The sequence below is a fragment of the Chenopodium album genome, chromosome 20 (genome assembly GCF_948465745.1).
Source record: "Chenopodium album chromosome 20, dcCheAlbu1.1, whole genome shotgun sequence".
Classification (NCBI taxonomy): domain Eukaryota; kingdom Viridiplantae; phylum Streptophyta; class Magnoliopsida; order Caryophyllales; family Amaranthaceae; genus Chenopodium; species Chenopodium album.
This window is the reverse complement of record NC_137853.1, coordinates 7913562-7933123: the sequence shown is the minus strand read 5'-3', so window position 1 is coordinate 7933123 and position 19562 is coordinate 7913562. Positions and strand designations below refer to the sequence as shown.

The window sequence follows — 19562 nt, the reverse complement described above, 5'->3', positions numbered from 1 at the left end:
CTTGTCTTTCCATGTAGAATTGTAGAAGCAATTTTTTAAATTTATTCCATTTCTTTGTGGATATATGCATGGGCCGAGGAGCACGTAATGCCCCATCGTCGGGAATAGCTGCTCATACAACTTTTATGAAGCAGTCAAATGAATCGGCTAACCATCACAATTGATTGCCAAACAAGTCCTTAGCCGAGGATAGCTTCTTAATAAAATTTCCTCTTGGTTGCTTATGGAATAGATAACACATTATTAGTGAATCATGTAAATCTATGTATGTGTTCTCGTTTGTTCTTAATTAATCTTACTTGTGTTCGTCTTAGTACTCCTTTCTTATGCATATTGCCTAAATAATACTGTGATTAAGTGATAGATTAGAAATAGTATTATTGAATAACAAACCTTATTTAAGAAAAATAAAAATAAAAAATACTCTATCTATCCAATTTCAACGCTGTAATTTTAATACTATCATACATCAACTTGACTACTAAATTCGCAAAAGATATCATCATTACTCCAATGTGTCCCTTGTCATCCCCGTTTAGAAATTGCGAGTATTGGATTAAAAGAAAGAGGGATAAACTTATAAATTAAAATATAGAAACAAGGTCAAATGTCGGCAGGAAGATGGATTTTATAGTTGAATTTGTAAGGGTGGGTGAAGTTAGGAGGGTCAAGGGTGCTAACACTGCTAAGTGTTTAAGTATGATTGTTACACATTAGTCTCATAATTTGAAGATTTTAGTCTCTTTATTTTAAATACCTTACTAAATTCTAAGGACTTGTTCTCTTCACCTGAAACAAGGAGATCTAGTCTGATTTTCATAAGGTCTGATCCTGTTTGATTTGAATTTTTTATTATCTAATCTGGTCTAATCCGATTTAATAATTTCACTAAATTTTGTCCGGATTTTAATACTAAATCTATAAAGAAAAATATCATCAAAATGGATCTTACTAGATTCGTCTCTTCATAAACTTTTCAAATATGTAATTTCATAATTTTTTGTAATACGCAATTAACGATAATTAGCAATAAGTAAATGACAATTAAAAGTTTTGATAGGGTTTGATCATAATATTTCTGATCTGGTCTGATTTGATCAGAATTTATTAAAGAATAAGTAATAAGTACCTGAATTAAGTTGCAGAGAAATATTTAAGTCATATTTTATGTGAAATGCAAAACGTTGTCCTCGAATTTCTAAGGCCCCTATTTTATGTTGGCAAAAGTTAACAAACGTCTAAAAGATATTAAAGTACTCGTAGAAATTTTAAATTAAAATAAACATTAATTACAATGATCGACGTATAATTTTAATATATATTTTCAAAATAATACCATTTTAGGAAACATTTTAAATTGTTACCTAATGCTACGGGAACCTTTTATGTTATGTCTTATGTATCGAAAGTCAGCAATAGTATGCATTTGCATAATTGCATACCACCGCATATTAATTAAGTTTATTATTTGTATTAAATAATTTATTATGATATCTATGATATAACTTCAAAGGGGCCAATGTGATGTTTTTGAAAGAAAGAAAGCGATTGGACGGGTGTTCAACGGGCTGGGCCTAAATACGATTAACTTTTAAGGGTCATTTCAATTAAATACTCTTATCTTCATCTACATTGAAATTTCAATTGACAAGTCTAATCTTATTTTTGTGTGAAATTTCCTTAACTTTAATCATTGTTTGAAGTTGTTAGATTTTGAAAAATACAAGAAAATACGGAGTACTATGCTTTAATTGTTTTCAAGAGTCAACATAATTTTCACTGATAGAGCTCTTTGATTAGCCTCAGAAAGGTCTAATTACAAATCTAGTGAGACAAGTGTATTCAATGTGTTTTGACATTTCTTGTTGGAGCCATAGAGGTTGTACAAAATGAGAAATTTTGAACTAGAGCTTTCTAAAATTGCTTATGTAAATTTCGTGATTACAAAAATTATTAGAGTTACTAGTATTGTATCATGTTAAATTATGAGGCACCTCATAACTAGAAAAAAATTGAATTAGAAAGGCCACAAGTCGTGCTTAGTTGACAACCAATCCTTTAGTGCTCGTTTGACATTATTGTGGTTTTCTGAATTTTGGTTTTTTGTATTTTAAAACCATATTATATATGTCATATAATGAATAAAAAATTAGTCAAAGTTATTAAAATCATGATAATTTTGAAAACTAACAACATAAATAGGGAAACGCCTATTTCTTGTTTCCTGTTTTTGATTTTTATCCCACATGAGTTGGGGTTAGCTAGGCCCAGCCCACAAGCTATATGTCGTCTCATGTCATGCCGAAATTTCAAAAGGTGTTATGCCTACATCGTGTTGTACCTTTTTTTTTTTTTTTTTTTTTTTGTGATGAGTCGTGTTTATGATTAATGTTTCTCTTGATCTTTCTCTCATTATACTAATCTACATTTTTATTTCTCCTCTCCTTCATTATGCAATATGAATAAGAAATATCTTTCCAAATTACTCATGCTTTGTAGTGTTTGTACAATTGTACTCCATTGTCTCCATAATTCTATCTTTAACAAAAAATGAACTTTTCTTAGGCTCCTACACTCCTAGCTAAAAAGAGAAGGGTGTTATGTAAGAAGAATCAATAATGCCTAGTACAGATTCTCAAAACATCATTAGTCTTGTCTTGTTAAAGTGTATATCAATATCAATTCAGTAAAAAGTGCATTAAAACAATACAAAGAGAATCACGGAATTGTTGAAGAACTTGCCAATTTTTATTTTCTCTGTTTTAACACTGTTTAATGTGCAGAATGCAGATATGCTTAAGTTTGGTTCAATGATCTTTATAGGAAAAAGAGTAAAAAGAATGTGACTATCACATTTATTGGTCCTAAATTTTTGTCATTTTTTTAATATTCTGAATTAGGTGTTGTTTGGCATGGGCCTAACTATGTAGGTGGATACAGCTACTACTGCTATAATACTACTCCATAGTACTCGAGTTCTATAGTCTTAGATTAGGACATTTTGCTTTTGTAATCTTTTGGAAAAGTACTCATATTATATAGTCTTGATTATCTTTGTTAAATGAAAAAGGATTAATGTGAAAAACGAATCAAAACATGCACCGATAAACGTGGTTTAGGCAAAGTTTTGTTGATATTGAAAATTATACGGATTACATAATAACATAGGTTAGTAACAGTACATAAGGATTTTTGTGTATAATTTGTATAATCTTTGGCTTGCCTTCTCATTAATTTATCATCCGAATACATAATACAAGAGCCATGAAAATGATAAATCTCTAACTCTAGAAGAACTCTATCTTTTGGGGCTTGTTCCGATTTACTATAAAATAACTGAACTGAACTGAACTGAACTGAAGGAGTGAAGAGGCTGAACTGAAGGGACTGAACTAATCTGAACTGAGAGAAGGAAATTAGGAACTGAATTGAAATTAAGTTGAACAGAACAGACCCTTGGTAAATCTAGAATTAGAAAACCTAAATATATTTGAGAAATCCTAAAGCAAATGCAGATAATCCCTTGTTATAGGTTCAAAACTGAAATTATAACTTACACGAAGAGACTCCGATAATGGGTTGTTCTTAAGGGACAAATAGATACACGACATATTCTAATAAATTGGTACCGCATGTTTATTTAAGAGCACTCTTTACTATGGTAATAGATATGTGATCATATTAGTGGTAATGAAAATAATTCATCATGAGATCCCACATATGGTGAACCATTCTTAGTGAAGAAACAAATTTTCATCTTGTGAGTAAAAAAAAAAAAAAAAAATACTTTCTCCGTCCCTAAATTACATTTCTACTTCTCTCTATTACGTGAGCAATAAATGTTACAAGTAGAAATGTAATTTAGGGACGGAGGGGTATTGTTGTAAATAAAAGAGTAGTCTATTACAAATAGTATAAAAATATTAAGCAAGATCGAAAAGGTGATCTCACAAAAAAGGAGTGAGTATGGTGTGTCGTGAAGCAAATTCACTGCCTTGAAAACGAAATTCCGACGCAACCGGGGTGCTCAATTGTATTCGTCGGCACGTTCCCTAAGGTTAACACACCACTTCCACTCAAAGGCACTTTTGGGTGGAAGGTTGGAGCCAAGTAACTTATGCCCAATATAGAGTATGTGTTTAGCTTGTGTTTGATATGTATTTCTCAAGTGTATGTATCATAACTAAGGCTTCTTCTATTTATAGAAAAACATAGAAGAAGAATCCCATCAAACGTAAAAGGAGATGAATAACCAAATTGATGGTGGTAATTAATCACCATTAACATCCTCATAAAAGGGGAAGGTTATAAGAGTTATACAAGAGTATAACGTTGGTGATTTATCACCTTAAACTTCCACTTGAATGAGGTGTTATATGTGAGAATTATTCAAGAAATTAAGAATGGGAAGTAACATCTTGAATTCCCTTTCTTTATTCCAACAGAAATGTAATTTAGGGACGGAGGGGTATTGGCTAATAGTGTGTAGGAGGGCCTTAAAAGAGACGGGAGTTATTATTTTTTGGCTTCGAGAACAACCAAAAGGATGAGTTTTTGAGTGTGCGAAGCCAAGAAATGCTAATATAGCGGGTCAACAAGTTTTAATAGAGGGTGCATGTTTTCTTGTTAGTTCAAACAACTTCATCTAATGTGAAATAGGATTCAAATTTTGTAACATATCTAACCAATTAGCCGACACAAAATGAAACATTTAATCATAATAAGAAGAATAACGTATTAAATGATGTTCTATTTAGGGCCTGTTCTCTTCAGCTTAATTTCTGTTCAATTAAGATTTATTCAGTTCAGTTCAATACAGTTTCTAATTTCCTTTTCTCTTAAACAATTCGTTTTTGCTCCATTCAGTCCAGTTTAGTAAATCAGAACAGACCCTTACTATGGCAAATAGAGAGGGAATTGAGTAATTGACTAATACTTCTCCGGTATTAATTTTGGTTAATTGGCTTAATTAGATACAAAGTACTCCGTACTTATACAAACTACAAAGTACTGTATGTGTTATTTCTCCACATTAAATGAGTAGATTTGCCCAGTCATCTTGATCTTTATTCTTCCAAACCCTAATTTGGCTTCCACACCACCATTGTCCACTACACTTACCATTTCACCACAAGTCTAATTGTCTAAATCTTGGCTACCAATCTCTATCACTACTATTCCCACCTATTGCCCCCCATGAGTTCCATCAACTACATACACCATCACTGTTTACCCGTCCACATTATAATTGTACAACAACCAAATTAATTAAATTTGGATAGATTAGTTAATACAAAAAGTCGAATAAAACAAACTTTAAGAATTACCGACAATACAATACTAATCAAGATTTGACTTGAAGAGACGAGAGAAGCACACTACGTAGGAGATAAACAGTCACAAATCACAATTAGCATAGTTAATTTTACATGTGAACAAAAGTTAAATCAAATTAAATACCCAATTTGATGATGATTAGTCCTTTAAAAAGAAGATTAACAACTCCATAATATAGAATGAATTAGACGGTCCACGTGGGAAGTAAGAAAGAGACATAGAATCGTCACTTTCACATACTCCCACTTTTACAAGATTATTATAAAACACTAATTACTCACTCCCAATTTGTTAGTTTAGATGAACTACTACAAGAGGGGGGGTGAATGGTAGTAGGTTCCAATCGCGGAACTTATGCGGAAATAAACAATTGAAACGTAAAGGAACTTAAAGCACACAACAAGTTTTACGAGGAAACCATCCAGTGCCTAACTGGAAGTAAAACCTCGGCCCTATTGGGACTTATAAACAAATTCCACTATAATAGGCAACTCTCCTAGTACAACCTATTACACAGACCTTTGCTTTGCAAGTTCCACCACGGACACTTGACTCTATGATAGGACACTTCCTACCAGACCTAAGACACTTCTCAGGACCCTTTTTCTCCCCTTACCCAGGACACTTCCTAGGTGACCCAAGACACTTCTCAGGTTCCTTTCACTCACTGTGCACTCACAGCTACCACTCGAATTTTACGAGATTTCAAACTCATCACTTGCGTGAATTTAAGAGAATTCACAATCTCACCCCAAAATACAAAACACTCAAAACCCTTTTTCCATTACAAGATCTCATTGAATATCCCTAAATACATATCTATGAATAAAGAGATAAAACTAATATATTGGACACTCGAGACCTGTCTGGAACTCACTGGACGTACTGTAACCAAAACCTGATAGGAACTTTGACCAGGAGAACTGACTTAGCTTCGTGGTGAAGGATAAAACCATTAAGCACGACCACTACACTTCGTCAGCCTCAACTTTGAATGAATACTTATGAGCATATTTATAGTACACTCGAAATATTCATTTCATCTTGAAAAAGATAGATTTTCTGAAAAGATAAGTTTAAAAGATATTTTCTAAAAACAAGTTTTCCGAAAATATATCTTTTTGTTCAGAATAAAATCTGTCAATAATAATAAGATAACTTAGCATAAAATCAGCTTTTATTCCAATCTTATCTTTTAGTTTAAAAATACTTTTTAAACAAAATTTATCTTTTTCCAAAAGGGATTTATTAGAAGATAAATATCTTTATTCAGTAAAACCAAATCCCTAAAAGATATGCACGTATTAAGTAAATATATATATCATTAAAACCGACTTTTAACGACGTGCATACTTAAGTTCCTATTAGGTTCCTGAACTCTGACAGTCTCTGAGTTCCTGACAAGTCAGTCACTCTAATTTCATTAACTGTTTGGAGTTCACCTTGGTTCCATATAGACTTGTTCCAGACCGACTTTTATGTCCAACATACTTACATGAATCCTAGAGCAATATACTTCTATTTCTCTGTCTTCATGTTGCTTCTCTGAAACTCTTGTTCTGGAATCCTGTAGTCTTGATATATTCTGGATCTTAGGGTTTGCCCCAGCATTACACCAGAACCAGGTCGTTACACCCGTTTTGAAGTTCCTGTTGAGAAACTTCGGGAAGTTCCATTGCTGGAACTCTTCTTCTGTTCTTTACTTGTCCTCATGGATCTTCCAAAGTTCCTTTGTTCCAGTTCCTACTTCAGCCCTCTACGCTTACTGAACCTGCCAACATCACAACACTAGAAAATCCTTATTAAATGGAAGTTTGCTCAATTCTTAACATCATCATCAAAACCTCATAAGGGTCAACAAGTTGCCCCTTTTTAATGATGACAAACTGAGCAAACTTCTGAGGATAACAAAGTAACTCAGAAGGTTAGTTTTTTCATTTATAAAAACAATAAAGAAAACTAAACTAAATTAAAAGACTCCTACACATACATGACCTATATATGTATAGGATACTTACCTTATGAAGCTAATATATGCAAACACATGTTTACATAGTTACCTTCATGGTTCCTTAGCCATCATCATGCTTATCAACCATAACACTTATCGTTGTTCTTGTTCCTCTATTGCTTATCCTATATTGCTCAAGTTCCTTACATATATACCTGTCATTACTCAGGTTCCTTGTATCCTGTTCCAAGCATAACTTGCTCTTTCTATGCACAACTTAACATACACGTTAGATAGATAATCATCATTAGTTTATAATCATCAAAACCTAATTGCTCAACACAATTATTCATTTCAAAGTACACTACACTACACCCCATTTTAATCCTTCCCTTTCCATTTATATCTCCTTCCTCCATTTTCTCTCTCCTTCAATTCAAATGCCCCTCTTATGGGCAAAGCTTCCAGATGGTTCCGGGCCCTATTGGGCTTAAAACAACCCGACCCGAACCCAACCCCAAAAAAACAACCCAAAGACAAGCGCAGGTGGAGCTTCGTCAAATCCTACCGTGACAAATCCACCTCTAACAACACTAAACCTTCTCCTCCTCCTTTGTCGACTGCAATCAGCGGAGAAGATGACGCGAACAAACACGCAATTGCCGTAGCAGCAGCCACAGCAGCCGTTGCCGAAGCCGCTGTTGCAGCCGCACAAGCCGCTGCGGCTGTTGTCCGGCTGACTAACAGCGGAAGGTGTAACAGTAATAGTAATAGTAATAGTAATAGTAATAGCAATACGTATAATTGTAATGACAAAGGTGGTGCAATATCGGCCGAGGATAGCAGAGAGCAATGGAGTTCTGCTGCTGTCGTCATCCAGTCCCACTTTCGCGGTTATTTGGTTAGTTGATTTTTATTTTTTTATTTATTTTTATTTTATATAAAACGGTGTCGTAGTGTCGTACGGTGTGTTTGTTTGTTTGAGAGTGATTGAGTGAGCTGGGTTGGAGTGTCGTGACGTGGGTTCATGGGTTTTGAGTAAGTGGTTTTCGACGGTACCAAACGCGGGAAATTGGTAACCCACATTCCCCCACTTAGTGATTGTGAGAGTGTTCTAGACTGTAGAGTAATGGGTTTGGAAAGGTAGGGATGATAGCATGTGCAATTTTAAGAGCTTTTGTTTTTGTGGGAACTCATTATTAGTGGTTGTTTAGTCATTTTGTGCTAGTTTTGCCAACTTTTCTTAAGACTTTTCATTGTACGGAGTAAGTGATGTAGACGAGATTTGATATTAGTAAGAGGACTCGTGTAGGCAGTATTCGATATTAGGGGTTAGGGTGTTTTCTATTTAGTGGAAAGTCCGCAACTTTTGTAAGGAGTAGGGATATAGACGAGATTTGATTCGAGGGAGAGGGGTGTTTTTTTACACCGAAAGTTAGAAATACTAGTGATATAGATGATATTTAATATAAGGTGTTAGACAAAATTCGATATTAAGGGCGGATCATACTCCGTAAAAATCAAGTCTTGAATTGTTTGATTGGTTTATTAGGTTTGCTTTACAAGTTTCTATTTAATGTTTGGTTCATGTACTAGATTTTATTATTTTTATTAAAACTTTGGGAAGAACGCAATTAATCGGGATTTGGGAATAACTAATTGGGATTTAGGAGAATTATACATAGTATTATAAGTTCGAGTATGCTCTTTCCAATTAAAGGGGATAAAATGGTAATTATCTATGTATGGACATTGACAATATTGTGGTACGGAGTACAAGTATTATTTAATGGAACTCCAATAGTAGGTGTATGAATATAGGAAGAAATAGGAGTATATTGTAAGTTGGTGGTTTAATGGTTGATAATGCCAATACACGGATTTGGCAAATATACAGCTCATGGGTTGTTTCTTGTTACCCTCAAGCAAGTACCCAGCAATTGCTGTTGTACGTGCTTTCGTCGTACCTATACGAATTTTGTCACCCCCATTTTGTGTTTTACTCGTCCTCTTCATTTCAACTAGTAATGTGACAATTAAATTCGAATAAAGATAGTTTCTTTTTTGTTTTAATGTTCATTTGGTTGTTCATCATCTCATCACTAACCACATGTAAGTTTTTGGATTAAAGAGGTCAAAATTGGTGAGAATTAGATGCAAAATGAGACATGTAGTCTTATTGGTCAACTCCCATTGAACACTTCTTTGTCTCAATGTCATCTGGTTTTTGGTTGTGGGGTTTAAGCTGGACATTTTGGACTTGCCGACCCTCGAAAACAACATGATTGCTGATTAATATATGCTAGTTGATGATAACAATGCATTTTTTAATGTATGTGTTGTGATTTTAATAATTTTGGACCGACAATGAATGATGCACACGAAGTTTATGTGTAATCTAAATTGTAAGGTTGTGTCATGTACGTGTATTATTGAGCTATAATACTTTGGTCAAAATCCTACACTTGTTAGAAGTTTTGATTGTGGTTTAAACTTGTAGAGGTATTATGTTAATGAGCAAGTGATTTAGATTTGATTCTTAAGACTCGAGCTTATTAACAACTCTATTACCTTCGTATTATAAGAAACTTTTTCCTTTTCCTTAAACTAATAATCCCTCCTTTCGGCTTTTTATTACTCCGTCATACTATAATTTATTCATCACTACTAGTAGTCTAGTAGAAGTACGAGTATTGTTTTGTATTGTTTGTATTACTCCATTGATATAACAAGTGATACAGAGATTTTATCCAATGGTGATTATTCTTGTTTGTTCCTTAAACTTTAGTGGTAACTACTGTCCATTGGTAATAGCCAAAGGACAAAATAGGGACTTTGACAAAACATGCATGCATACATTGGATCATTTTACTTTTCTTCTTGATTTTAACATGGAGTTGGCAAACTGTCCTTTTGGCTTTTGTTCTCCTTTTTGTTCTTGCTCTTGAGCTTTGTGGAATATTGTGGACTCTCCTCAAAGTCCCCACATTTTTTTTTTGGTGAGAAATGGGAAAGAAAGCCTCTAAGGCTCTAAATTACTATTTCCAATGGTGAAAAGTAATTATCTTGTAACGATTGCACAAGGCATTTTCTAGTTTTTATTTAGGTGTATTCTATCGCATAGTGTATAAACTATTAAGCGTTGTAGTCTCTCTGCTTCCAAATAAAAGTCTTACTTTCTATCGTTTTGTTCTATTTTATGTACCTTTAATTATAAATTGATTAGCAAATCGTATCTTATGTTCACTTTTAATTAATCAAATCCCATTTTTTTCATCGTTCTTTATCTTTAATCAATTAAGGGTCTGTTCTTATTGACTGAACTCAGCTCATTGAACTGAACTTATTAGAGCTTAACTGAACTGAAATGAATAATTTATAAGAGAAGGAAATTAGGCGCTGAGCTGAACTAAACTAAACTGAACTGAAAATAAACGTATGAGAACAGACCCTAACCTACGCTGTTTTATTTTTGTCATTCACTTTTCGAAAAACGTGTACAAAGCCAAATTGAGATTTCTATGTAGGGTCAAAGTGAGTAAACATTGTTCTAATTCTAACATTCAAATATAGGGTGTTGACCCCTTGAGATTATGGGATCTAACTCTGGTACTAAAGAACAAATTTAGAGTAAAGTATTTGCATGAATACTGTTTATGTTTGGATTATATTCAGAACTGTGTATTTTTTTTAGGCGCCTGCAAATCTGAACTCTGTATTAGTTGAATTGTCTCTGTCTTTCTTGAATATTTTGTCCTTTCCCTTTTTTTCAGGGAAACTGTGCACAAAAAAGCTTCTCTTTTGGCACCTTGTTGCCTTTTTTTTTTTAATTAAAAAAATCATGTTATTTTGTGCATTACTCTTTGGCGCCAAAAACTTTGTAAATGTAACTAATTGATTGAATTGAAATGAAATGTTGATTGTAATGTTTTTGGTTGGTTCAGAAAATATTGAATGCATTAATCAACTTGTTATGTTAATCATACATGCAGGCCAGGAGAGCATTGCGAGCATTGAAAGGGCTGGTAAAACTACAGGCTCTTGTCAGGGGACACATTATGAGACGAAAAACCAATGAAACGATGCGTTGCATGCAAGCTATGCTACGGGCTCAAGCGCGGGCCAGATCGGTCCGTGCTTATATACCTGAATCTCCTTTCTCATCTACCAAATCTTGCCCCATTCTTCTTCACCCAGTAAGCATTCTTTATAAAGTTGAATTTGTAGGAAGCTTCTTTGAGTTTTTTTTCTTAGGAATGTTGACAAAAATATGACCAATTTGCATTATTTTTCTACTTTAGTCAGTGGTGACAGTATATATGGATTTAAATCTTTAACAATCTTTTGGAAAATAATCAGTTGTTTAGTAGGTAAAAAGTGAAGGGGTGGTTGGAGTTGAAATTTTAATGATTGAGCTAGAAAGACTTGGTCAATCATTTTTTTAGTAGCTGCTTTTGTTTACAATTTGGTTATGCAGGCTTAGTTTGACCATTTTATCAGCTGGTTAGCCAAGTTTCAATATGGGAAATCTTAGAAAATCTTAAATCTGATGTATTTAAAATCTGATTTTAGCATTAGTTCCTTATTAGGTTTAGCTTTGACAGTGTCCAAGCCTCGATCTTTCGTGATAATTCAATGTAGGTCTTTTTGCATAAAGTTAGCTCACTGATATAATTCTGATTGATTGTTAATCTGATTCATTATTGATCTTAAAATGCATGAATTAACCCAAGTAGTACCATGAAACTATGGAAGTACATTAGAATTCTCCATGCTTCTTGATGAATATTATCATGTAGATTGTAGTCTAACTTGATTGTGTTGGTGATCTCATGTGTATGAATTCTGTCTTATAGGGACCCCCAACCCCTGATAAATCTGACCAAGTTGTTCGAGCTAAAAGCATAAAGCAGGATCATTCACCTAACATTAAGGTATACTCTAAATAGCTTATTATTAGTTATGTCTGTCTAATGAACCACAGTGCAAGGTTTGGAGAAATGAAAAGTCATGGCTATGATCTTGCCTCAGAGGAATAGTTCAAAGCCTTCAATCTTTTCTTCTCTAATAGTTAAGCGACATGCATTGATTCAATTCTTTTTTCTTGCCTCAGAGGATTAGTTCAAAGTCAGGTAGCCGATTGAACTCCATGAACCAGGATAAAATAAACTTGGGCTCATCCTGGTCAGACCCTCGAATGGAGGAACCAATGTGGGACTCTCGAGCTACAGCCTCCTCAAGAACATGCCTAATAGACGATGATCGAGCAGATAAAATCCTCGAAATAGACACAGGGAAACCCCATTACACCTTTAGAAGGAGAAGCCTCTTTGAGTCCTCTCACTCAGGCTTATTAACTTCAGAGCTTCTAAGCCACAGCCAGACTACCTCAAAGGACTCGACAACTCACCACACAGTCCAAAGCCCCGCGTCATGTGAAGTAGTTCAATCCCTAAAACCTCTTTTACTTCCACAAGACTTCATCGAAGAAAAGAACTCATATTGCACAGCAGAAAACAGCCCACAATACTGCTCAGCTGCCTCTCAGGGAGGCAACAGTTCAAGGACATTTACTCCTACTAAGAGCGACGGTTGTTTTAGTGGGTACTCGGACTGTCCTAGCTACATGGCTTACACAGAATCATCTAAGGCAAAAATGAGATCCCTTAGTGCTCCAAAGCAAAGGCCTCAGTACGAAAGAACAAGTTTGACTAAAAGATACTCAATTCACGGCCTTGGCGAGCACCACCCAAGATCAAATGCACAAAGGGCTTCAGCTATGCATGCAAGTTTCACAAGCAAGGCTTACCCCGGGTCAGGACGATTGGATAGGCTCGGCATGCCAGTGAGGGACAGTACAGTAGTTTACTACAGCGGGTATCTCAACTAGAACAGAAAGTTTGTTTTGTTTAAATCTCTAATTAGTCTAACTTGTTGCAATTTCTTAGGATTAGTGTTTGTTTTCACTTTTATTAATCAAGTGTTATACTACTCATATGGCTAACCCAAAAGAAGGAAGCTAATGCTTCATATTCAGTATTGTTGAACCTAGATTGTCATTATTATTATTAACTAATGTTATCTTATTAAATGTTTTATAAAAGTAAGTACAATAGCCAAGTGACCAAGATATGAGTGTGGTCCCTTGAAATGTATATGAATGAAGGAACATTATAAATCCCAAGATGAAGTTGGTTGAGATTGTGTATAGTTATAATAATATTGAAGTGTTACAAATAATAATGAGGGATTTCAATAAGGTTAGCTGTCGGTGGTGGTGGTAATCATTATTGGCAACACAGTGCCGGTCAGGGTACGGTCACATTAACCCATGTAGCCAAGCTGTATACAACCCCATTTTAAATGCTTGTGATTTTAGGGTTATGTTTGTTATTCACTTACTAGTATTGTTGCTTAACAAGTACTACTTCACCCACATGAACATTGCTAAATGTACGCGATGAGTAAGGCTATTTAGTGAACTGTTCGGTGTGAATGAGAGGAAAAAGGATTTTAGTAATTTACTTGTAGGTACCTTCCTCTTTCTCTTGTTTTTCGTCGTATATGTCTCCAATAACAGCGCATTTTCTGTACGGTCGGCTGTCACACATCAAAACACTAATCGGATAGCCCCTGATAGAGTAACCCATGGCTGAGAGAGTAGTCCTTGGCCGAATGAGTAACCCCTGAGTGGCCGAGTATCCCTTGAACAAGTAACCCCTGATTAAGCTACATAACTCCCGACCAAGTAACAATAGCCACATAGTGTGGTCAATCACTTAAACTTTGTGCTCCAATAATCACTCCTATTTATACGATAGGGAACATAAGATAGGAAATTGGATTACTTGTAGGCCTCATTCCTTTTTCTTAGGGAATGACATAACGCTATTCTTGTAAAGGGTCACTCTATCAATTGTAAGGATTGTATTATTCTAAGTTTCTAACATTATTATTGTTATCACCCGGTCTTTGAAAAATAAGAGCTTGAATTAGTTGCAACATATGATGAGTTTAATCAGCAATTCAGCACAGCTATATTATTTGTATTAATTTCATAGGCTTTCATTCATAATCATGGAGCATTAATAAAAATTATAAGGAAATGATGGGGTTGTATAGCAAAGTGGTAAGCAATCAGGTCCTAACTTTCCAAATTTCCCAACATCAACTGATGACGACTTCCACTACCCCCTTACATCTTTCTTTCCTAATATCTTCCTATTTTCATCGAATCATTTAAGCATATTCATCGATTTTATACCATATTGTACAAGAGAAAGCCACACAAATCATTTTCTTCTTCGGACGGGCGAAAAGGACATCATTTTCTTTATTTGGATTGATTGGTTAAGAATTTTAATGTTGTTTATCACCTGTTATTGTCATCTAGAGCTCACTAAAACCTAAACATAAATAACATCTTAAACTAACTCTATTACAAGATTTTGATCCGAACTGAAATTAGTGAAATTGACCTAGCCCAATGAAATGTGAATAAGAGACGTATTTGATAACTCATCATGTTAATATGAATCATTCAGCATTGACGTGAAAGACTTCGCTCTCCTATGCTTGGAGTTACTGAATTGAAATCATTTGTATTGTTGTATCAGCGTGAATTTACATGTACTCGTACTACGGTAGTATTTGAGGGAGTCCTTAACCCATACTGTGGAAGGAGAAGTCAAAGCCCGTCGAAAAAAAATACTAAGTCGAACTAAAGACTCGCAAAAACCAAAACAAAGGAATAAAAAAAATGTTACACTGTTGCTGATTCACAACATATAAGGACAACAATTACACACACCTTTCCATTTAATAAATCATTCTATACACACACTGATTAAAAAAACAAAAAACAGATATACGTATCACTATCTACTACTCCATGTACAATGATAACCGACATCCATCTATATAAACCAAAACCAAAAGCCGAGAAAGAAGAAAAAAAACTTGAAACTAACGTGGAAGCGAACATATATTAACGCATAGAAAAGAAGGAGAGGAATCTGACATTTTCTTCTCAGTTTCCACACTTCCATTTTGAAGTAGGCACACAGCTCAGGTAACGGCACCATTTGCAATGGTCATTTCCATTCTTTCCTTGGAACAGCATTACCAATCCAACAGTAAATCTGTGACAAACAACACGTATGATGATTATTTGATCAATCTACCAACAAAATGAAACAAAACATATGAGAAGATGATTGCAACAGTTACCCAAAGACCAATGTGGTGCTTTAGGTTTGGATAAGGGTCAATACACATTAAATATGAGCAGTGAACACATATCTCTGTATGATGTTGTATGATCTCTCAAGGAGTCGAGAAGGGGGAGAGGGAGGGAGGGGGGGAGGGACCATATAAACGGGGAGTATGTATGTATCTGTAAGATGTATGATCTCAAAGGAAAACACTTCTAGAACAAAAAACGCTGAGTTTCATCATAGTGAAAATTCTTACCCAGCTACAAGCAGCGCTGCAGCAATAGCGAAGAGCACCAATTGATATGCCATATATTTGGATTTTACACGTGCATGTTCTGGCATTTCGTGACGCTCCAGCCACCCAAATCGAGGACGTAAGAGTAACACGAATCCAAATAGGAATCCTGATATAAATCCTCCAATGTGTGCAAAGTTGTCAACGTGGGGAAGGATTCCGACTGCCAAGTTGATTGCGATCATGATTATAAGTGTGAACAATGCAGCAGCCTACAAAATTGCAAAGAAACTCAGAGACAAATAAACTTGAGGTGTACTTCAACATATTATAGGTATTCTGTAATTATTGGTGTTTATCACATACTCTTATGTTAATAGCTAAAAAACAATAACAAAAATTAATTGATTCATTAGGTTTATTGAAGCACAAGTAATACACTCCTAAACTAGATAAACTAATTATCGAATAAGCACACATAAATAAAAACCCTTGTTCAATTTTACTTCGTCAGTAGAAACCGAGATATTGTTACCTTGTTTGCATAGATTGTCCAATTAGTAAAGAGCTCGGAAAGCATTGCACCAAGTAGTCCAAACAAAGCACCAGAGGCTCCAACAGAAATTTGTTGTTGGAGAAAGAGTGAAGACATTACAGATCCACCAATACCTGTACACAGGTATAATATTCCAATGCGCACTGCCACGGGTAAAACAAAAAACAAACCTTGAGTCCCCCATAGTATATTTACTTTTACATTTAGTCAGCCACACGCAGAGGATATAAAATTTGTTTTATGCACGAATTGTTATGATTATAGAAAAGAGGCCATACCAAATCCAAACTGTTGTTCAAGGCGGATACCAATGAAAACCAAACTCAACATATTCACAAGGAGATGGATTACACCAGCATGCAACCAGATACATGTAATTAGTCTCCAGCCTTCATGCTGATGTACCACCTTATCCCATTTAAGAGCCCCCAGTTTCACTAATCTGCAGGAGTCAATGATGTACCAATAAGAATAAAAATCGTTAGGGGTAACAAAGAAATGGTTTTGTGTTAAGTGTTGACTAGTTTAACAATACTGCTATGCTATGGAATTCCGAGGGGAGTGGGGGGGGGGGGGGTTGTAAAAGAGAAATTTTCATACAACACAACAAAAATTCACAAACTTTTTAATGCTCGTTAATAATATATTCATTCCCATCTCAAAAACAATTCTCCAGAAAATCAATGCTAAAGCCAACGTACACTAGAATTCTCAAATTAAACATAGACTACTCATACACAACAGATACCCGGCCTACCCCATAATGTCATTCTAAGTCATACTCAGTAAAACCCATAGTGATATCCTATTTAGTTAACTAATGCACATCAAAACAATCATCTTTACAGTTACCTAACACCTACAATGCCAAAGTATTGTTTAAAGTTTTTTGCTAATTATAGCCATTAGGGCTATGAATAAAAGGACTGATAAGTATAAGGACTAAAAAGTATCCCAAAATGATATTAAGTTGAGAATTTATGACAACAACTAAGTTTGGTACTTCGGTTAAATACTTTGAGTTTTTGATTAAAACTTCTCACTCATAGCCCTTGAGACTACGCCAGCATTAATATTGTTTCAAAACAGATATTTATGTTATACTCCTTTATAGTTGTAATAATCAAATTATGATTAACAAGGAGCTGAGAGAGTACGGAAATTGATTTTAATCTACAAGCGAACTAATTAGTTCATATCAAATTAGTTAAGCTTTTTCACAAACACACACTTCCTCCACTGGAAGTATCTTGACTTACAATAGTAAACTTTTCCATTGTCCAGCCAAGCACAATGACATAATGGCATGCATACAAGGAAGAAATATTCAAAAAATAAAAGAAACGTCCATAGATATGTAAGCAATATAATACTTATGGTATGCTCACCATTCACCAAGTACTGCAACAATATCGGCCAAAAAAGCAAGCAAGACAAATTCAAAATGGTTTTCTATTTGCAAATAAACCCAGTCATCACATAAACGAGTCAAAAAAAATTAAAGCTGATTTTTATGCTTTTTTATATGGAAAGAAAGCATAAAATAGAGGATAAATCCCATGATTGAATCAATAAAGATGGTTTGAAGGTGACAGCCACATAGTCTCGTACCATGAATTACTATGTATTGAATCATACTCCCAAACACCCAATCAAACAAAATTCGTAAACATATTGCAAGAAAATTCCCAATAAAAATTGATTTCGACTAAGCAAGTAACGAATTCAAGCAATCCCAGATGCCTAGGTTAAAATTAAGAATCAGTATTTCTGAATTCCACAAGTCCACATTCTCAAAACTCACCCAGACGGCAGTTGCTAATACAGTAGATTTAGCAATAAAAATCAAGCAAAAACAGCTACTTTGAGATTACTAACCACACAATCACTTAAAAATCTGAAACCCCACATCAATTAATCAGAAACCCACATTAAATTCACAAAGATTAAGCATAATAAGAAACCCCACAACAGTTCTTTAAAAACCCATACTAAATAAACTAAATTCAATCTAACAACATTACTTATCTTAATCTTACACTAAATTAGCTGAAAAGAAGAACAAAATCACAAGAACAGCCCAAAATATAGCTAACTTCACCATAAACCTACACTAAATCAGCTTGAAAGAAGAAAAAAATCACAATAAAAGCCAATAATCAAGCTAAACTCAGAATAAATCAGCTAAAAGAAGGCAATATCACAAGAAAAAAACACCAATAAATCAAAAACCCAATTAAAAACAACTAAAATCAACCCAAAAAAATAAATAAAAAGGGTAGAAAATTACGTGTTAGAAGAAGGGCCGAGAAGAGGGTTCTCATTAAGAGGTTGAAAAGAGAAGCGACCCAGAAATCGAGCAACACAAGTATTAAACCCAAAATTATTTTTGGGGCAATTGTTGACGAACATAACAATTATAAACATTGCAACATTTGCAACAACAATCATGGGTACCAACCAAGATGTCCATTGTCTTGCAGAAGATTCAATGTGATACCCAGATGCTGCAACTGGGTAATTCGACTGATTTGCGTAATTAACATTATTCACGTTTACATTTCTGTTCTTCTCTGGATCTCTACTACCCATGTTCAATTAATTGATTGTTTGATTGATTTTCTCTCTCTGAATTTTAATGGTGGATTGAAGAAGAATTGAGAGTGGTTGATATATGAAGAAGAAGATGAAGTGGGTGTTGGTGATAGGGTGGGTATTGATTGAATTGAATTGAATTTTGATGCGAGTCGGTGAAGTTACTCTTACAGGGGAGGAATTGGGAGAGAAGAGAGAGAGGAGAGAGAAAGTGAGAGAATTTGAAGAGGTTGTGTTGTGAATTTGTGATTGACTTGAAATTGATTAAATCCCAGCTAATTTGTCCTGTGTTTTTATGAATTTTGTAACATTATTTATCTATCAAACCATGTCTTAATCGCGTTTTATGTAATGGATAATGACCTATATGGTGAAGAGCGGAGAAGGATCCTATCTTTACTCGGGTGTAAAATTACATTCTGATGTTATTTCATATTTTTAATGTGTGTGTTTTTACTTTATATATCTATTTATGGCTATTGTCGTAGTGATGAAACAATGTTAAAATTCAGACTGTATACGAGTAATTTAGTAATCATAAAAATGTCACTTGGTTAATATATCAATAAACATGTCATGTTGATGTTATATTAGAGCATGAATAAATTTATTGATTTAATTACAAAATATCACTTAATTAGTTTGCAATGCTAATTAATTTATCAAGTCTAT

General features: G+C 34.4%; 2 protein-coding genes across 2 annotated transcripts; one reads left to right on the top strand and one right to left on the bottom strand.

The window, feature by feature from the left end:
* Positions 1 to 7104: 7104 nt before the first annotated feature.
* LOC145599016 (protein IQ-DOMAIN 22-like) lies at positions 7105 to 13386 on the top strand. Its single transcript, XM_081655426.1, has 4 exons — positions 7105 to 8189; positions 11281 to 11484; positions 12145 to 12222; positions 12402 to 13386. Exons 1-4 carry the CDS (start codon positions 7740 to 7742, stop codon positions 13176 to 13178), a joined length of 1509 nt encoding a protein of 502 aa, XP_081511552.1. The 5' UTR covers positions 7105 to 7739; the 3' UTR covers positions 13179 to 13386.
* A 1690-nt stretch (positions 13387 to 15076) lies between these two features.
* Positions 15077 to 19159, bottom strand: LOC145598002 (RHOMBOID-like protein 2). Its single transcript, XM_081654289.1, has 5 exons — positions 18586 to 19159; positions 16574 to 16737; positions 16275 to 16438; positions 15761 to 16011; positions 15077 to 15429 (listed from the first exon to the last, which is right to left on the bottom strand). The coding sequence occupies exons 1-5, from the start codon at positions 18885 to 18887 to the stop codon at positions 15318 to 15320; spliced, it is 993 nt and encodes a 330-aa protein (XP_081510415.1). The 5' UTR covers positions 18888 to 19159; the 3' UTR covers positions 15077 to 15317.
* Between the last annotated feature and the right edge of the window lie 403 nt (positions 19160 to 19562).

Coding starts and splice junctions, on each gene's coding strand:
- LOC145598002 (XM_081654289.1), bottom strand. CDS start 18,887: ATGGGTAGTAGAGATCCAGAGAAGAACAGAAATGTAAACGTGAATAAT. Junction 16,738..18,585: donor CTCGGCCCTTCTTCTAACAC/GTAATTTTCTAC, acceptor TGACTCCTGCAG/ATTAGTGAAACTGGGGGCTC. Junction 16,012..16,274: donor GGACAATCTATGCAAACAAG/GTAACAATATCT, acceptor GCAATTTTGTAG/GCTGCTGCATTGTTCACACT.
- LOC145599016 (XM_081655426.1), top strand. CDS start 7,740: ATGGGCAAAGCTTCCAGATGGTTCCGGGCCCTATTGGGCTTAAAACAA. Junction 8,190..11,280: donor CCCACTTTCGCGGTTATTTG/GTTAGTTGATTT, acceptor TCATACATGCAG/GCCAGGAGAGCATTGCGAGC. Junction 11,485..12,144: donor GCCCCATTCTTCTTCACCCA/GTAAGCATTCTT, acceptor TCTGTCTTATAG/GGACCCCCAACCCCTGATAA.